The sequence below is a fragment of the Apis florea genome, unplaced genomic scaffold (genome assembly GCF_048593485.1).
Source record: "Apis florea isolate Af1SG1 unplaced genomic scaffold, ASM4859348v1 contig_3756_pilon, whole genome shotgun sequence".
Lineage (NCBI taxonomy): Eukaryota > Metazoa > Arthropoda > Insecta > Hymenoptera > Apidae > Apis > Apis florea.
In genome coordinates this window covers 760,396-781,345 of record NW_028256838.1, presented here as the reverse complement: position 1 = coordinate 781,345, position 20,950 = coordinate 760,396, and the positions used below count along the sequence as shown (strand labels likewise).

Here is a 20,950-nt window from a genome sequence, read left to right as displayed (position 1 = left end):
TTTCGTTGCTTTTTAATTTTTTAAAAATTTCTTTTCAATATATAGTACTGTAATCAAGATTACACGTTTATGTTTCGATGATACTGTAGCTTGTATCTACTTTATAATTTGTTATATATAATTTCTAAGTGATGAAATGAAGGAAATTAAATTACTAAATTTATATAACAAAACTATCATCATCTCAAAAAGATACATGCACAAATATAAACATACAGAGGGTGCAGCTCTCAATGATTTTCGACAAACGATATTTGGTCCCTATTATACCAATTTAAACGTGTCCAACATTGCAAATTAAATTCTATTTCCAATATTCCAATAAGGAAAGACACTTATTCATATTATTAAGAAAGAACAGAGAGTGTACAGTTCGAATGATAAAACGTTCAAACTTAATAGAACATTCGAGAAAAATTTATCGTTCCCTGCTTCAATGTAAACAAAGTTCAAGGTCAACTTGCGCACAAGAAGCCACGCGAGATAATCGCCACTCTTGCCGTGGAGGAGGAGGAGGAGGAGGAGGGAAAGCTTAAGCTCAGAGAAGAGAGTCATACGGAGTTGTCCAACATGGTTTGTTTGTCGAGATGTTAGCTTTTCGTCAAAGGATGCTATTAGTATGCGGTTAGCATTACGGAACTTGTGTATCAAGATACACGGGATGTTGGGATCGTTATCTATTACCAATTCTCTGGCATGTGAACTGTCTGCCTCTGGTGGTGCCTCTCCACATTCGCTCTCCTTCACCTTGGGATACCCTCGTGGACACGAGGTTTCCACGATTCCACTTTGTGGAACGATCGATAGAATCGGGGACCAGTATTCGTCGATCGGGCCAATAAGACGATTAGTCTTGCTGTACACGATCCTTGCCACTAGCCGGAAATCATTGTGCGCGCATTCCACCGTGATCTACCGTTCAGAGATCACCCTTTACTCCCTCGAGTACTTGGAATACTTGGACAAATACCGTGGCTCAAGGGGAGAGGATGGCCGGCTTGGCTAAGGCCAGGCGTCGCCATTCGTTGTTTCTCATCTAGGGATCACTAGATAGAGAAGATAGGTGTAGTTTCCACGAGACGCGTGGATTCGAAAGATCTGTTGCTTTTCTTTCTTTTTTTTAATTGATGATAATTATGATGAATTTGGATGAAATGTAATTTCACGTTATGTAGTCAAATGGTGATTTTTATTGATTTATTAAGTTCTATTATTTTTATTAATTAATAGTATCTATACGTATATTAATAATTTATATTTTTTTTACTGGATTGTTTTATCATATCTTTTTTATCAAATTATTGTGAGTAGTTCCTAACTTTTTGGCCAGGATTATACAGGATATTTAATTTTTTAAACTAAGTTTAAGGTATTGAAATATGAAGTAAATACTACATATGTATAGTGAATTCATATATTATGATTTCTTACAAATTTTTCTAATTATTTTCTACCATGATTCATAATTATGATAATAGTGAAAAAAAAAATTTAATAACCATCCAATTTTATACCCAATTTAACATTACTTTTTGTATTCTTATACTTCTTTATACATTTCGAATAAAAAAAGAATTGATATTTAAAAAATAGAATGAGAACGGAGTTTCGAAGCAATTTCAACTCCGTCTCATTCTTAAAATGAAAATTGGAAAACTTCGGTTGAAAGTCTAACGAACTGAGACACGGGTGGTATGACCGTTTTAATTGTCGGCACATTTTAATCGTAAATTTTCTCTCTGTTACAGTTGTCTGAGTCCGAGATCTGCGTTGTTCTACGAATTCCCGCCTAATGGTAAGTTGGTTGGTTGCATACACTTCGTTTGGTTCATTTGTCATTGTTTGAAATTTAAAAAAGGAAAGAAAACTTTGATTGTTTCGAAATTCTACGAGCGTGTTTCGTGTTAGACTACATATATTCGTCTTGACTACAAAAGAGAACTATTCGTATAAGAAGATTATTTTTATTATTTCATACAAATCAAGTATTAATTATTTTTGTTATTATTTTATGCATAAGAAGAATATTTTTATTATTAATGCTGTATTCTTGTATTCGTTACATTGCATAAATTTAACATGACTTGTGAAGTTTAGTTGAGGAAAATGTTACAGTCAAATATCTCAAGGTGTAAGGAATTTGAGAACGTAGAGAGGAAAGTAAGAAAATATTGAAGGTGTTGTGTTAGTTACCCATAGAAATTTTGCAAGCTGTAATGATAATAACTTTGGACAAGTTAGTTGATCTTTTTAGATAACATGCTTCGTGAAATTTCACCAATTTACAATTGAGAAATTCGTTAACTAATATGCATAAGCATTATATGTTCATGAATAACATTCTTGTTAATGTCTCTTCAAATAAGATAAAATAATTTATGTAAAATAATCAAAAAGTGACTTTGAATATAATAGATGTCAATAAAAATTGTTAATAAGAAAAGTAATAATTTTATATAATTTTTATATAAAATAAATATATAATTTGTTATTCTTAATTTATTCAGTTTTCAATTACAAGATATGAGATGAATTTTTTTATTTCAGGAATATATAGATATGCTTTCAAAAATATTTTCCATGACATTTTTACATTTTCTTATGCTTAATTATAATTTTTTGATGAATGAATTAAATATTTAACTATCAATTAATTATCATAGACTAATTTTAATAATAAAGTTTTATAAAAATAACATAAATTATTGAATCATCAAACGTTTTATAATAAAATTGGATGCTATAAATTGTTATTCAAGTGTTAATTAATAAATAATTGAAATAATTTTAAAAAAGAATAACGAAAAAAATATCACTTTTCTATGATAATTGTATTTTATATTTGGTGTATGAAATACTTAAAAATGGCACACCAGTTTAGTATGCAAATATAATATAAATATTATTTTAATAAATAATTTAATATTTGTTATATTTACATAAATTAAAAACTTTTAACATTATTAAAAGTTTTAAATTCAATTTTATTTAATCAGAAATCTATTTATAATATTCTTTTTAATATCATAGATCTATTTTTTTCAATATGCCTCAAGAAAAAGATAATTTGTTTTAAATTATAGCGTTATTAATAATGAAAATAATGAAAATAATGCTAGAAGAAAATATACAAAATAGTTAATAAAATGAAATTATTTTCTTGATAATATTTACTTGATAATATTAAATCAAATTAATGTAACATTTTAGCATGAAAAATTGATAATAACTTTTATTGACACATAAGCACCATATTAAATATGCCATATTAAGTATTTGAATAAGCATTTTCTGCATAGATTGAAATTAACAATTATTTTTAAAATTTTAACGAAAAATAATATTGAGATATAAATAAATTTTGTTTCAATAATTACTAAATTTTAGAAAATTTAATGACTAAAATTTCTAATATGTAAAAGTGTTGATTGAAAATAATTGTATATAACTAATTAATAAATAATGATAAAATAAAATAATAAAAAAAACTATAACTGATTAAAGAATTTAAATTTGAAAACTAATTTTTAATATAATAAGTATTATAAAATATGAGAATTGAAAGCTCAATTTTATTTAATTTTTCTCGTTACCTTACATTAAAAAATTAATTATTAATATCTAATAAAAATTTCATTATTACTAATAATTAAAAAACATTTTTTTTATCATTTATAATTATTCAAACCAAAATTATTTAAAATAAAAGATGAATTTTTTTTAATTATATATTGCGGTCTCTAATTTCCTATGTCGTCCTGATTAATTTAAATGTAATTTGCTTAATCATAAATCTTATATGAGTTTAATTAACTAATTTTAATTAACAAATTTCATTAAATTAATAGAAAAAAAAGTTTCATCTTTGTTTGTCATAATAGAATATAATATAATTACCTAATTATATAACAATTATTTAAGCAAAATATCACTTTATTTTCTATATATACGTATAAATAGCAATCTTTTTTTCATTTAGAACCACATATAATTAACAATATATCGGGGGAAAATAAAACAATAAACTTTCGAACACGTGCACGAATTACATCCCTTAGAAGAAACTTATTCGTCCCGGTTGACTTTTCAATTTAACCAACGACTAACCCTTTACAGCATAATTCGTATCTTATTATCAATGTCCACGGTATTGTAAAGCAAACGGTAAATAGATATCATCGTGGCACAAGTAAGCACCTCTAGCGGAGATTCGACCAAGCAGAGAGAGGTTAGGAATATTCGGCCGATTCTGAATACGCTCCCCTGTTATTTAATGCGTTGACTAAGGTTCTACACGGTGCATGCATTCACCGAGTCGGTATAAAAGCTTATTCCAAGAAGGAACGTTGCTCGTTCGTGCACGTCACTCCCAATGAAATATATCTAAATGGCGCAACAATGGGATAGCGCGCTCGCCATGGTGCTGCTCCCCGGCCATCTTCTTTCGTGCTACCATCCATGGTGCATCGTTATGCGAAGTTTGCCACGCGCCTTTGAAATTCCCCGCTCAAGGATCGCCCCATTTTATGCGTGCAGCTGCCTCCACGTATGTGCCTCGCGTGTCTTTACCCTATACAACAATGATGTCCTGCATCTTATCTGCTTGTGCGGTTCATGCGAGCGCGGTACTATGTGTTTATAACGCTCCTTCTTGAATCGCGTTTCGGATAATTTCTTCTGGGTTTATTTGGGGTGTGTTTGAATTGCGTGACTATTTTTTTGAAATAACATTTTGTTACGTATGTTTCAATGAAAAAATTGTGACGTGGAAAGTGCATCGTGAAAAATATTTTGAATATATAATATATAATCTGATTTGAATGAAAGTTTATGTGTAAAGTATTAGTGATAGGGCATTAAATTCTGAATTAATTTTGTAATCTAAAATTGTGTTATATTTTATAATATAATACCATTATAATATTTAAGAATCTAAAGCATGAAATTTTTATTGTTGATTTCATCTTTTTTAAGTGAATTAAAAAATTTTGTTAAAAGTAAATTTTATTTTTAAAATTTTTTAAACAAGTTTTTCTATTTTTAATTATATATTATGAGTATAATGATTATATATAGTGTAATTTTTTTTCTAATAAAATATCACATTAAGTAAATAGAAAAATTTCAGTATATTTTTCGCTTTTTAAAATATAATTCTTAAATTACAAACACATCATAAAATATATAAATTCATGTTTTAATAGCTTAACTTTTATTGCTATACTTAATTACCCATTTTTCTTTATTAACATTATATGTTTTTTTCAACATATCACAAAAATGTTTTAAATGTTTCAGGATAAAATTTGAAATAATAAAGCTTTTAATCTATTTATAATTTTGATTATCAATTAAATGAAGAGTGGACAACTAAACTATTATATAATACAAAATAATATTTGTTCAATGTTAAAAATTAGAGATAATATAAAAAAAATATTAATCATATTTTATTCCATTCTATTATATATACACGATATATATATATATATATTTTCATTAGCATGGATCCATTTTATTTATAAAACAAGATTGAGCTCATCAAATTTATAAATACTGTATAGTTTTTTATTGCACACGAAAGAGAACACTACCATTTCTTAGAGTTATATATGTTCCACAGAAGTTGGAATTTATTTATTAGTTAACTTTCTTGTAAAAGTTTGTGTTCTCAAATTGCAATTGGCACATCCTGAACTTAAGGGAATTGGCAAGATTTCTAGAGGGTCGAGGCTTTGAAATTTATGAATCGGTTTTCTTAGACAAAGAGGATTTTGTGCAACATCTTTCAAAAAGAAAGTTCGTAGATTTTATGGACGTCGAATTCCGTAGAGACCGCCATAATTTTTTTAAATTGGGGACTTTTCTATCTTCAGCAATTGTATCAAACCTTCTTGGAGGAAATTTTGCTTTCGAAATTCACGTTAAATTAGATTTTAATTACTAAATATATATTATACAATTTTATAATAATAATATATGTAAAATTAATAAAAAAATATGTGTCTGTCAATAAAATAATAAATGAAGCGTTAAAATATTGGTAAAAAAAAGAATGAATTTTTGTTATTATGACATCAAGTTTATTATAAACATCTGTCAGATATTTAATAATCAACTAAATTATATTCTTCAAATAATTAATTATTGTTATTCTAAAATATTTTTTTAAATATCATCTTCGAAAATAATAAATCAAATTTTCCTATTAAAATTTCAAAACAAACGTTAAATTCGTTATAAAATTTACGATTTATTGTTTATTCAAAGCATCTTCGTTTAGAATTGATAAACTGAATTTTTCAAGATGCAAGGGGAAAAAAGGATCCAAGAAATGTCTTATCATCCTGGGTGAAATTTTATAAAAACACTTCAATCCACACTCGATTTCCACGAAGGAAATCGCTTTGGAACGTAGTAATATCGAAGGTTGAGATCGAGCATGAGAAATAAAAAATCAAGAAGAAAGAACCGAAATAACCGGCTCGTATCATTGGAATTTTTCAAGATATCGAAAAACACTTTAGATCCCATATTGGAGAGGAAGTTGGCTCGCGAGCCAAGGAGGTTAGCTTTGATATTTCATTTCTATTGACTTTTCTTCCCATTCTCGCTCGCCATTTCCATCCCCTATGAATATATAATTAAGAACAAAGTCTTCTCCCCTCCGTGCTATCCGTATGTATATTTAATGATAGATTTTCCTCGTGTTTTCGTTTCTCTCGTTGCTGCGTCGTTTTCAGTATTTGTACACGATGCATTTATCTTCGAGTTTTGTTAACAAAACAATGAAAAAAATATTCGACGTTTTTTTGAAATATCGATTGGATTAATTTCGTACGTGGTTATTCTTAAAAATATATCGACAACGGTATAATTTTAATTTCCTGTGCGTTGGCTAAAATAAATATGCGTAAAAAATGTTTTGCAGTATTGGAATATAATATATTAGAAAATAGAAAATTTAATCATTGTAATTAATACTTTCTGAACTAAATTTAAGACAGAAAATAATTCTTTTGTATTTATTATTAATAATGGAATATTTTTTTGTAAAATTTTTGTAAAAAAAAAATACAATATACTATAAAAATTTGATAATCTGATCTAAAGAGAATGTATTAACTGTTTAATAATTTAATAATTGATAAAAATATTATGTTATATGTACAGCATCGAGTGTAAAAGGGTAAAATTCAATTTTATTATATAATGTACAATGTACAAATCCAAGATAATTACATATGATGACGATTTTTAGTAAAAATTTATTTGGTTTAATAATTCTTTCAAGGTATAATTTGTTTTAAATAATTTGATTTGTGACAAATTTTTTTTTATTTTATAATTTTTTTATATTCTAGATATAAAATTTATTTTGTCTTGTAAATTATCATTGTCCATTGTCCAGACATGACTATATATCCGTTTTTTGGGGAAAAATTTCTGTACGTACGAATATAAATTACTATGTGCACAGAAATAACTTGAAGCTTCGCGTAAAATATAAATCGAATGAATGATTGGTATTTGTAATATTCAATAGCGGGATTGGATTATTCAAATATTTTAATTTTATTTTCAGCTGGTATTAAATTCGGTTTAATAAATGGTTCAATAAAAAAATCGCTGATAAAGAAAATAATATAATGAAAATGTTCAGGTGTAATTTAAATATCATGGATTTTAATAAAAGAAAATATAAATTTTAAAAATATCGTAGAAAAATATTAAATGATTTTGATGATATTGAAAATGAGTAAAAAATTGAAAATGAATAAAAAATTATTGGTTTTTATTATAATTAAGTTTTTATTATTAAATCGGGCTATTTATTAAAATTTATTAATTTATTACAATTAGAAAAGATTACAATCATTCTCTATTTCATCAAGTTAATTTTTAATCAATAAATTCATTGTATCATTTTTAAATATACGTAGAATTATATATTATGAATAATGAAAATTATTTAAATAGATATATAATATCTTCAAAAATACATATTGTTAATTTAAGAAAATGATATAATTCAATTTGTGCTTCGATTTAATACACTTGTACATTGTATTTGATACAAACTCAAAATGAAAATTTTTGCAAAGAAAAATATTGCTTAAAATTACCTTAGGAATCTCCAGTTAAGCGATGTTCCTTCATTTTTGGGTCATCCTGTATTGGTGCACAAATATTTTCATGAAAAGTTTTCGGATATTTTTCCAGAAAATATTCGTACACGTACTGTCAATAAACGTATATGAATTCTTTCATCAAGACCAAACTTTTCTAGAAAAATAAGGAAAAAAAAAAAAATCCTTTTTTACCAATTATCAACAACAGAATCATATTTATTTTTTATAAATTAAAATAATAATTTAAAATATTTTTCATCGAGAAAAAAATATTTTTTATTCAATTATTTTTTAACTACAATATATAAAATACTATATTTCATATGTATGCAATGTTTAAAATATTTAGAAAGCCTCTTGACAGCTGTCTTAATTTACTGCTTACTCGTTTCACTCTCGCGTAGACAGCTCGACAAAGACTAATCAGGTTAGAGATCAAGAACGTGCTCTAAATAGTGCACGTTTAACAGTAATTTCATGTAAGAGGCGTCGATGTCGGATTGTTACAGCTCTTAGCTCCTGTCACTGAGTACTACCACCTAACGAATTCAAGCATAGACCTAACCCAAAACTTGCAAGGCTTACCGTACTACGCAAACACGTTTGCTCGGGTTGCCTGCTTGTTGGGAGAAATGCTTTAACTATGACAGAGCAAGTTGTTTGCTCTAACTGAGATCCAAGAGATAGCTAACTGCTGTACCAGGATACATTTATGACAATTCGTCGAATTTACTATTCAACTTTCAGCATGATTCATTGATTATTATTTACCTATACTACTTATTGAATAATGTAACATAATGGTTTTGTTTTAATTAATACTTTAATGTTAAATTTTCTATCTTTTCTTTCTTTATTTGTATAGTTATAATAAAAAATCATAAAATTAAAAATAATTTTAAAAATATTAGAAATTGAATTTATTAACTGATTATTATTTACTTATACTACTTGTTGAATGATGTTATATGATGCTTTCGTTTTATTATATAATATAAACTTTACTTTTTAAATTTTCTCTTCTGTCTACATATAAAAGCAAATTGAAAAATATTAGCAACTAATGAATTTATTTTAGATTATTGATTATTATTTACTTATACTAATGGTTAATTAATATAATATGATATATTTTCGTTTTATTTATTTATTTTAAAGTTTTATTTTAAATTTTGCATTTTTTCTATCTCATTTATATAGTTATGATAAAAAAATGATTATTAAGAACAACTTGAAAAATATTTGCAATTAATAAATTTTTTTGCAGAAGGAGCATTTATTGTTACCATGTAAATAAGTAATAGTAATAATTTAGTAGTCCATAGTAAAATTTTTTAAACATACAAATAGACGAAGGAGAAATAAATATCACAAATATAAATTGTAGGATAATAAAATTAAGAGAATAAAATAAGAAATATTGAAAATATTTATTGTTATATTTTTTATTATAATTGAAATATAATTATCAATTTGAAAGATTATATCTCTACAATACAGAATGTTAAAATGTATATAATTGATTTTAAATATTAGAATAAAAATTATCCACTAACTGATTATTAATTAATGATTAACGAATTGGTGAAACTATTGATTGATCATTGAGCAATCACTAATCATTGATTGATCATTGTTGACCATTGATTTGTTACTCTCTAACTATTTATTGATTGATCTCTGATTGATTACTTATCGATTATTTGTTGACCATTTAAATACTGACTGATCACTGATAGATCATCGAATTGATTAACTATTTATTGGCCATTGATCCACCAGCCATTGATAATTCATTATTAAGTGACCATTGAGTAACTGTTGACTAATCACTGAATAAACATTGAATCAGATCATTAGCTTGATGGATCATTAACTATTGATGAATTATTTATTGAGCACTTTAAATATTGATCGATAAATAATTGATTATTAATGATTATCAAATGATCATTGATTTATTGTTAAAAAAAATTACGATTACATTAATTTTTGTTTTTATTATAATAAGCTAATTTTATTTATTATAAATTTTTGTCAGTTAATGTAACGTAAATAGCTTTTCAAATGAGGAAACTGCAAACTTGTTATCTTGACAATCATGTACAGGATGCACGAAAAAGGAATCACAAGAATCGATGAAACGTTATTGCGACTGTAATTTCTTTGTTCTTTGTTATTATTTCTGTCTCGAACTTATATCGAGTGGAAGCTCCATCGTTCCAACAAAACGATCCATTGAAAACCATTCAACCATTTATACTGTATTTCGTGGAAAGATCCTTTTCGATTTCTCGTTTTCGGTTTTTTCTCGTTCACAGAATAGATGCAATCAACCTTCGATATATCTTTGAAGTATATCTATTCTCGTTCGAAAAAAAAAAATTGTATAAATATTTATATGTATACAGGATGCATACACAATTGTTTTCGATAGCAACTTCGTTATTATTGCTGTTGGAGAAAAATATCAAAAAAAAAAAAAGAGGATGAACGAAGAATGAATTTAAAAGCTGCTACATTTATATTTATAAATACATTGGCGCATTTGATAATTGTATTATTTAATTAGAAATGATTATTTTTTTTACATAAATGAAATTTGAACTCAATTGAATAGAATCTAAATACAATCAAATATATAATTAGTTCTAATTGTACATATTTTTTCAAATAGATAATTTTTCTCTCAATAAAATTGGAAAAATTAATTAAGATCAAATTAGAAGACAAAAAAAAAAGTTACATTTTTCTCAAAACCAACATTTTTCATTATTAATATTGAATAAATTTTCCATCACTTCCAAATTTTTATGATACTACATACATAAATAATTTCAAATTTTCTTTTATCAATCCCTACAATTACCAAATGACATTACGTCAAGAAAATCATCTTACGTCCATCCAACGAACGTTCGGAAAAATAATATCGCATAACAAAGCAATAATTTCAGTTATTATTCATAGCCACGCAAATAATCGAATGAATCGGAGTTGGTCGCAACACCGCTATCCATTAATGGATAATTCAACCGTGCCGTTAGTTATCGTATCTGCCCAATCCTCTCATTCTATGCTGGAACAGTATATTGTATTAACGTCAACACATCCGTTTATTAACACCGACAACAGCGCCACCTAATTACCTACCTTTGCATCGTGAATGTTAGCTAGAACGAATTATCATGCTTCCAACTCGATGCTTATCGCCAAGATAACTCGCTAGAATCCGTTAGGATATACTTCTCTTCTATGTAGCTGCTTACATTGGTAACGTACACGGAATCTATTACTTCATTTGATTACCTGATCAACATAATTATCTATTCCGGTCAAATGCTCAAATACGTTAGTAGTAATTGATCGTCCATGTCGTTCCACCCAGTCATGTTGCACGTCTTGATCACTTGATCATCTGGATCATCCTTGATTGATTCTGTACGCATATATGACAAATTTCGATTAGTTGGTACAACGTTGTTTGTTGGGTATGAATATCTATGCTTATGCATTGAATCGAAGTGATATTTTGTATAAAATATTATTGTTGTCTTTAATTTTTACGTGCAGAGTTATGGATTTGGATGAAATTTAAAAATTATTATTTCGATTAATAATAATTATTAACTTGATAAGTAGTGTATTTGATTTGAGGTTATGTTCTTTTTTTGATTTGATTAATTTGGATATTTGGGAAAATAATATATTGATAAAAATATTTGAATTGTTAAGTAATAATGTATTAATAATAAGCGTAATAGTAATTTATTAGTAAGAAATAGTAATAATAAATATGTTATAAACAAACTAAACTTATTTTTAGCAAAATATTAGAATATTATAAATGAACAACCAATATTGAATAAAAAATATATATATTTTATCTTGTAGAGTGAAAATTAAATTCTTTTGATTTGAATATATTTTAATTTAATTTTTGTATAAAATATTTGTTATTTCAAAAATATATTATTTTTCAAATAATTTTAAAAACTAATTTGAAAATGATATAATTTAAAACTTTTTCCAAATATCCAGATCAAGTTAGTGATTGGAATTTGTATTATAAATTTATTTTAATTTAATTTATAGAATAAACTAAAATCTTCAATATTTTTATTAGAGTAATTTTCTCTTATTTTTGACACGATGTTCATCATTCGATTTTTTAAAAATATATTTTAAATAATTTACATATATAGAGAAGAGATTAAAAAAAATTTTAATCAAAACAATTATATATTTAAATGTTGGAAAAAGAAATTAAAATTTTTTTATATAGTGCGATATTCATTTTTTTTTCTCATAAGTATTACTCTGTTATACAAACTTACTAATTATTATATGACATGTATTTAAATACGAGAATTTTTCATTAAAATTTATAACTAATTTTTTTTAATTTTAGCAAAAAGTAATTCCCCTTTCATATTCTTTTTTTTTTAACTTATTGTCTTTCTCCATAGTTAAACAGAATATTTCATTTAAACAGTGGAATATAATTAAATTAACAAAGCACACCTTCATACTCTATTGTAAATTATTTGTTCAAAACAAGGAAACAAATGAACTTTCCGCGTAATAATTAAGGCGCTATCGTTGTGGCAACTCTAATGACAATTCAGAGAGTATATGGAACTCACTGCGAATCACGAAGAACTTTAAATCAGACTTTGTGCTGCTTGAATCGGCTGTTTGCAGCTGTTACAAACTTGTTGGCATAATTTCGCAACAGATGTGTCTAGCTCATGATTAATATCATGGATCATTGCTCAAAATAAAAGAATAAAACTCAAGTCTCTAAAGATTGATTAAACATTTTTCAAATTTAAAAATTGAGTTTAATTTTTAAAATGAAAGTTAAAATTTCTTCTCCCATCCAATATATTCAATCAATATATCAGTTTTATTGCTGAAACATCCTTAAATATCGTTTAATAATTATAATACACCATTTTTCAAATTTATTTTAATATTTTCCATTTAAAACTTTGAAATGTAGAAAATTTGTTAGAAAAGTCAAATTTTTTTTTAGTGAAAATTGAACATTGCTTATGTTATAGATTAATCGAAATCACATCATAAGATATTACATTTAATTTTTAATGTTATTACAATACAAATACAATATTAATAACAATTCAAAAGTTGCATTTTTTTATTTTTAATAAAGACATTTGACATTATCAACTGTCTTCTTACTTTCTCAACGAAATAACAACAACTATCCTCCAATTTCCGTATTATACATTTAAAAAAAAAAATGATCTTTAAATTTCACTCCTTCAAATCGTTCACAAAATTATTTAAAAAAAAAAAAAAAAAAGGAAAAGAGACGCAAATTTTCCGTCCAAAGATAAAATAAAAACATTCCTAAATAAATCGCCCGAGATAGCTTTGATCGGTAGGAGGCTACGAATTGGCCGGAAGCGGCTACTATTCCAAGGAGGATCGTTCGTATTTTACCAAAGTGGATGGCGAACAGGCAGGCGGGAAGGCAAGAGCGATACATGTAAAGAATACAAGAGACTCGCGGGACTACTGGTCGGGATGTCGACTCGTAATATCGAAAATATATTGCCGGGCCTGTAACCACAAGTCATGTTCAATCGAATGAATCGTATGGAATAAAAATAAACCTGCCTCCATCGGAAACGAAAGGTCCAATACCGTTCTTCTTTATCTTGAGGGGGAGGAGGAAAGTTGGAAGAAAGAAGTGACGTCGAGGAATAAAGTAAAATGTGAAGGTGAAATGAAAGGCGGGGGAGGAGGAGGGACGAATATTCCACCGACGCATGCATCAAATCTTTAAGTTGCGTGCGAGATAAAGTGTGCTTGCGCGGCGGCGGCGAGCCGAGATAAAATCAGGCAATTTCGCCTTCTTTCGAATTTCTGTCCTCTATTATTTATCGCGATCTGTTATTTTAATCTCTTTGTTGAGCGATGTACGGTTGTTCAGGGGAAAGGGCTCCTTCGTCTTTTCACGATAAATGAACGATATTTTATCTTTGATGAAAGTTTGTCGATACGTATAGAGATGTAACGAATATGAATGATACGAGAGAGTAGATTATCATTATATTATTTATGAAAATAATTTTAGAGATTTACTTCTACCGCTCTAATTTCTTTTTGAATTTTGATTCGAAAAATCATTGAATAATTTTAATTTCTTGACTAGTTGTAGATTTTTATACAAATATAGTAAAATTATTGATATTATTGCAGTCTTAATGTAATTTTATATAAAAATTAAATTAAAATATCAAGTCAAGTGAATAATAATTTTTATATAATAACTTTAATTTTACGTATTTTACATGCATCGAAAAATAATAAATTGCTAGACAAAGTATTTCAGCTAGCGAAATTTATCGTAACTAGACAAATGTTATAATACTGTTATACATTTATTTATAATTTATACGATTACAAATTTCTTATCCCATATTTTAATTGTTCGTTAAAAATTAAAAAACATCGAGCTCTAAATACGCGTAGAACTTGAGGAACAATTACAAAGGGAAGCATGAAACGAAGCTCTTAAACCAAGCGTAGGGAAAGGGAGATGAACGCAAAGGAAAAGCAGGGAACGAGAGGAACGAATGGTGGATGATACCTTACAGTCTGAAGGAATTTTTTTCCTGGAGAAGAGTTCACCGTAACGTACCCTCTGCAACACTCTCATTATACCTTTCTTTTCGGTAACGTGGCAAAAAACTGGTGGAGCGAATAGGTGAGAACACTTGCTCCTGCGTAGAGAATGTATGTTAGGCGAGAGCAGATGGGCGTTTTTTGAACGTTACTTACCTTAAATGATAGAATTTAAGCAGAAATGAAATAAAGCGGTGGTGCATTAAACGTTACGTGTAAATTGCACTCGACAATTGTTATATGATATAGTAAAATAGAAATAAATATTAATACTAGGAAGCTGACGAAAATCATGTATTATGTGCAAATTAATGTTTTGCAAGGAATAGATATAAATGTACGATTCCAAAGAATTAGGATCTCTCAGAATTTTTTAAGTAAAATTTAAAAATATTTCTGAATGAAATATTATATTTTAAATTTATTATATTAAAAATTAATTCTCCAATTAAGAATGTTTGAAAGTTTACTTAAAACTGGAAGTCACGTTTAATTGTTGAAGATGCAATATTTGCGTTTCAGACGAATATTCTGATTTAAATTTGGTGCCAATCTTCAATCAATGCTTGGGCAAATACTGCTGAAAATAGGCAAAGATTGATTCCATACGACGTACAGTAAACGTTGGATAAGTGCCCAAAAATCGGGATCCTAACTGTGCACTTATCGAATAGAGGTATTGAAATTTAATCCTGACCTAGCTTGACAAAACTTCGAATTCATTCCCTTTATATCTCCAAGTTGAAAAGTTGAGGAATCAACTTTTAATAGTAATAATAAATTTAACAAAAGATTTTAAAACGATGTTAAATCAATATCCACTATCTATTTTAACTTATAAGCTATTATCTTTTGAACTGTAATGAAAAATATTAATTTAAGTATATTTAAATCCATTGTATAATTATTATCATGAAATATAAGAAAAGAATTTTCCATTCGCGCTATTGTTTCACAGTTAAACGCACAGTTAAATCTTGGAAAGGAGATTGAGGGAGAGGAGGAAAAGCGAGTCGCTGCAGAATAGTTGCATGAGAAGACAAATACAACAAGGAGGATTGGTTCACAGCTGATTGCACTCGCGACATCCCACTCGTCTCTGAATTTTGGCTTCATATTCCCCCCTTGTTCATGGATGTTCGTCTTACCTAGACTTCGTACGATACCGCATTTTAAAATATCTCGGTTTCTGAGTGAAAAATTATCCAATTCCCAGGGACTCCCTGCTAGAGGTGCGAAATGCATTTCGCTGAGTAATGGTGAAAGAAATTCCCTATAATTCACGGGTCCCATACCTTGCTATTGTTTCGTATATATGACGTTTAAGAATTGCGATACGATAATCGCGAGTGGCGATTAAAAAAACGAGAAGTGAAATGAGGAAAAATAGAATATTTTGAAAAAGTGTACGTTAAACTGCATATATATAATTAACTGTGATATATTATTAAATCTGTTGGAGTTTCAGAGATTTGTTATTGTTCGTTTTTGTAATTAATAATAATATGACGTAAATAAATACGACTTTTGACAAAATTAATAGATATCGATTTCAAGTGGAATAAAAAGAAGAAGATTTGTATCATAATTATATGGTATATTTAATTAATAAAAATCAATATATTTATCATTATGCAATAATAACGTTAACAGTGCAATTAAATAACAAATTCTTTTTTTCTTTAAATCCTCTTTCATGTGGATTTATTAACTCTTTTCCCGATTTTTAAGTCGATTAATAAATTGCTTTCAATAATTCTTATACTTTTGCATTGTATTTAAGAATATTAATATTATTCGAATATGTTCTATCTTTAGAACACATAAAAATATTTTTTTTCATTCATAATTAACAATACCTCCTAATACCTTTCTCACGATTCAATATGCGAGGAAAATTTATTAAAATAAATTTAATTCTAATATAAACGATAAAAATATTTTTAATATTTCACTTTAAAGTTTAATAAAATAAATTTAAATAAAATGTTTGGTTTTGGTTTGATTTCTAGTTTTTAGGCTTTTAAATTTTTTGGGGTTGGATAATAATTTATTATTCATGTTTTTAAAATAAGATTATTTAATATTAGTATAAAATTATTGTTACCTATTATTAATTAAAAATATTTATACAGAATCAATAATTAATCGAAAAAAAGATGATTCTACGTAAAAAAAAAAAAAAAATCGACTTCAAATATTCGTAGGTATATTTTCCACTTGTACCGTTACTGCAATTACAAACCATTTTGAATAAATAATACAAATCGGCAATCTTAACACCTTAAAAAAAAAGTTCGTATAAGCAAATGATCGTTCGACTCACGTCACATTCAAATAAAATTGTCGAAAAGGAAGCGTGTCTTCGTTTGGCCTTCGACGCGGCCCTCGATAAAAGTTTAGACCGCACGTGTAACCGAAACTCCGATAATTAGTTCATCGGTGGAAAGACAGAGGGCGGGAAATAGCAGGAGCCCGGTGGCCAACAAATTCAATTGGCCCTCTCACGGGTATACCCCTTGATTATAACTGGACCACCGGGGAAAAAGAAGCTGGCAATGATATTTGCTCCCGATTTTCGACCCCCGGCACGTTCCTCCGTAAATTACGGCCAGAGTTTCGTGCGCCCTACCTACCCGCCATTTTCTGCGTTTCTACCTCAACGCGAGAGGAATTCCCCGTGGCTGACGAAAACCGGTTATTAAACCTTATTCCCTTCTTTTTTTCCCCTTCGACTCGCTTTTCCAGTCCTCCTACCCCTCCCCCCTTTTTTTTTCCTTTTTGCAATCGAACAATCTCTCCCCTCCCTCCTCCTCGACTTCGTTGAATTATTTTAGGTTAAGAAAGTTCCCGAAGCGTGGCAAACATACGTGCCGCGTACGTATTCGAGGAGAGAGAGAGAGAGAGGAAGAAGAAGCTCTCTTACGTATTCTGCAAGCTCAGGTTTACACATTCGAAATGTGGTCAGAAAAATCCAAAGTTTCCCGAGAGTTGGAAGTGGTTATCGAATGGCCGGTATGTGACCCGGGATCTAAAAAGATTTCCCTAATATTAAGCTTTATATCGTAGCCGTTGGAAGTATCTTGGAAGGATGCGTTTCTTTTTTTTTTTTTTTTTTTATGAGAACTTCATTTCGTCGAATTTGATTTTTTTTTTTTTTAAATATTGTGGTGAAATTTGTACGAAATAAGGGTATAAATGAATGTGATAAATATTGTATATTTATACTTCGTTAGAAAAAATGTTTTGCGTTCAGTTTTTTAGTGTTTTTATTGATCCTGCTTACTTTTTCTTTATTTTTTCCTGTTAACTTGTAAAAATACAAATGTTATTCTTAAATACTATTTCCAGATTCGATTCGTTCAATTGTAGTATAAACATTCAATTGATAAAATTGGTAAAATCTATTTTTCTTATTTAAAAAATATCTTTCATGTCCTAAATTAGGTTAATAATTCCTGTTTATTAACAAGTTGAATAGCATAGCTTATACAACTTATAATTTCGATCAAATTCAAATAAATAATTCAAGAGACAATTATAAAAGTTTAAACGAGAAGATACGGGAATTAAATTGTACAGATTTTTCAATCGTCGAATAAATAACAGGGCGAACACACATAAAAGTTTCACTGTACACAGAACAATCCCTCAAGCTTTCCCCGGATCGGGTTTCTTTTGTTCCCCGAGAAGGGCTAATATCCATTTGGAATTAGGTTGAATAATGTCTAGAAAAGAATGAGCAAAAATGGGGAGTAGCCCGAGGTTCTGATAAAGGTGCGCCACGAAACGAAGTAAATTGTTGAGGAAGTATAAGAGAAAGGAGAGGAGGAATGGCATTACACCGGCCGTGAGGTAATAGAACTCTGTGTCCACGTGGGAGGGAAGAGTGGCGACGATCGGCGGGCAGAGGGGTGGGAGAAGGAAAGTGAATCTTAATATCGCTTATTTATTCATACTTATAACCCCGCTTTCGCCGCTCGAGGATTTTCATAACAGGTTTGTTCTCCTTCCACGGGCACAGTCTGCATTATCAGACGCGCACGTTTTGAGATTGTTCATGTTCCGCTTATGCAAATTTGGCAAATTGTGTCCCGCTCGTGTCGGACTAAGTAGCGACTGTGATGTTTCGTTTCGGTTGTTTCCACTATTATCAATTATTATTATTATTTCCTTTTTTTCATTTTTCTTCTCAAAGTTGAGTGTCGAGCAAAGTTTTGAAAATTTTATTTACCTCGTCCCTTGGAAAAGGAAAATAGTTAGTTTATCTGTTAGTTAGAACAAAACAGGGAATAGAATTGTGTTAGTATAGAATTAAGATTTTTAGGAAGTGAATAATTCGTATTTCGATATTGTTTTCGGATTATTTGTTTTCAATTGTTAATAATTAAAGTGAAATTTATTTATCCTTGATTTATTTTGTGTGATAATTCGATCTGAAAATATTCTTTTTCGAAAATGGATGTATAGAAAATGAACATTAAGTAATGTACAATTTGATGAATTATAAAATCTTCTTTTTATTAATGGAAGCACGATCTTTATTCATTTTTTTATTTTTTTTAATGAAATTTATTTGTGTACTTGATTTATTTTGTGTGATAATTCGATCTGAAAATATTCTTTTTCGAAAATGGATGTATAGAAAATGAACATTAAGTAATGTACAATTTGATGAATTATAAAATCTTCTTTTTATTAAGCACGATCTTTATTCATTTTTGCACGAAGAATGTATAATACACTTGGTACCAAGTTTAAAACAGATACATTTATTATTTAATAACTAATAAAAATTCAAGCCCGCCAGGGGAAAAATATTAACAAATTCGTGGATAATTTATTAAAAATAACATTACAAATTTCGTTTTGTCTTAATTGAAATGAGAAATATATTTCTAAATAGAATAATACTAATAAAATACTTCTTAATGTTTGAACAATAAAAATTAATCCATATTTTATCTGTCACACAGCAGATCTAAATTAACGAATTCTCAGTATTTGCTATTCGCTAATATATAAATTCTCCATTCGTATGTTCAGTTTTAAAACCACGAAGAAAAGAAACGAAAATATACAAAATATATCCAGATGATACACGAGAAGAATGGTTTTGACTCGATGAGAACAACCGATCAATTTTAATTCGTGGGAGAGGAGGGGGAAAAAAAAAAAGTAAATAAATTTAAAAGTAATGAGAAGGTGCATCGTTATTGAAAGGGAATATAATGCACCTTTCTTTTGAGGACTTCATCGTGGCAGCGTGGCGAGAGAGTCAGATTATAACCGGCTTAAAATCGCCCACCTTTAACGACATCGAATAAATGAACAGAGAGATAAATGACGAGAGTATGTCGATATTATCGGTCCATCCATTTTTCACTTTCTCGATATCGCACGAGTGCCACAGAATCCGAGTGGAAATCGTGCTATTAATTATAACGCGATAATCAGTAGAAATATACGATGATGGCCGATAGATTTCATGGAAAACGATTTAAAGTTTCGTGTGGATGGGGAAATATATTGAATTAGCATGTATCTACTGTATTTTTCGTCGTGTATTTTTTTTTTTTTTTTTTTTTCGTATGAATATTTTAACATCAAATTCAAAAAAGTCGAAAAAGCTTTAGAATATTTTTGTAATTCGCAGAAAAAATTGTTTACGAAGAAGAGATGGTATAATGGTATAATGTATCTCTTCAATTTTATATTTTTTTCTATTATTTAAATTTGTTTCGAATTTTTGTTTGAAATATATTAATAAGATCATAATATTGAAATAAAAGAAAGCAACGAGTTAAATTTAATGATTCATTTTATTGTAAATAATTTTTCGTAACATTTTTATATTTTATAAAAATTATATAAATAATCTTGTTTCCACGCGATATATCTAATTTTTTTCTAATTACAAGAATTATTTGTTTCTTGTTTTTTATCGCTTTCATTTTGATTAACATAAAAAAATAATATATATATATATATATATAGGATGATAGATTTCACGAAAAACGATTTAAATCTTTACACTCGGAAACTTTTTAATTAATATTTGTTGTTGTAAAAACAATAAAAGCTTTTGAATAAATTCCACGTTGCGCGTTAACGCAGATATTATTTCATTAAAATCTCGATATAAATTTTATAAAATTTTT

General features: G+C 27.9%; 1 protein-coding gene across 1 annotated transcript in view; it reads left to right on the top strand.

Moving 5' to 3' along the window:
* LOC100871988 (uncharacterized) overlaps positions 1 to 20,950 on the top strand; it is an 87,872-nt gene that overhangs the window by 10,144 nt on the left and 56,778 nt on the right. The window contains exon 3 of the mRNA XM_086914908.1: positions 1,749 to 1,795. Within this exon, the coding sequence (XP_086771034.1) occupies positions 1,749 to 1,795 (47 nt within the window). The remainder of the gene's footprint in view (positions 1 to 1,748; positions 1,796 to 20,950) is intronic.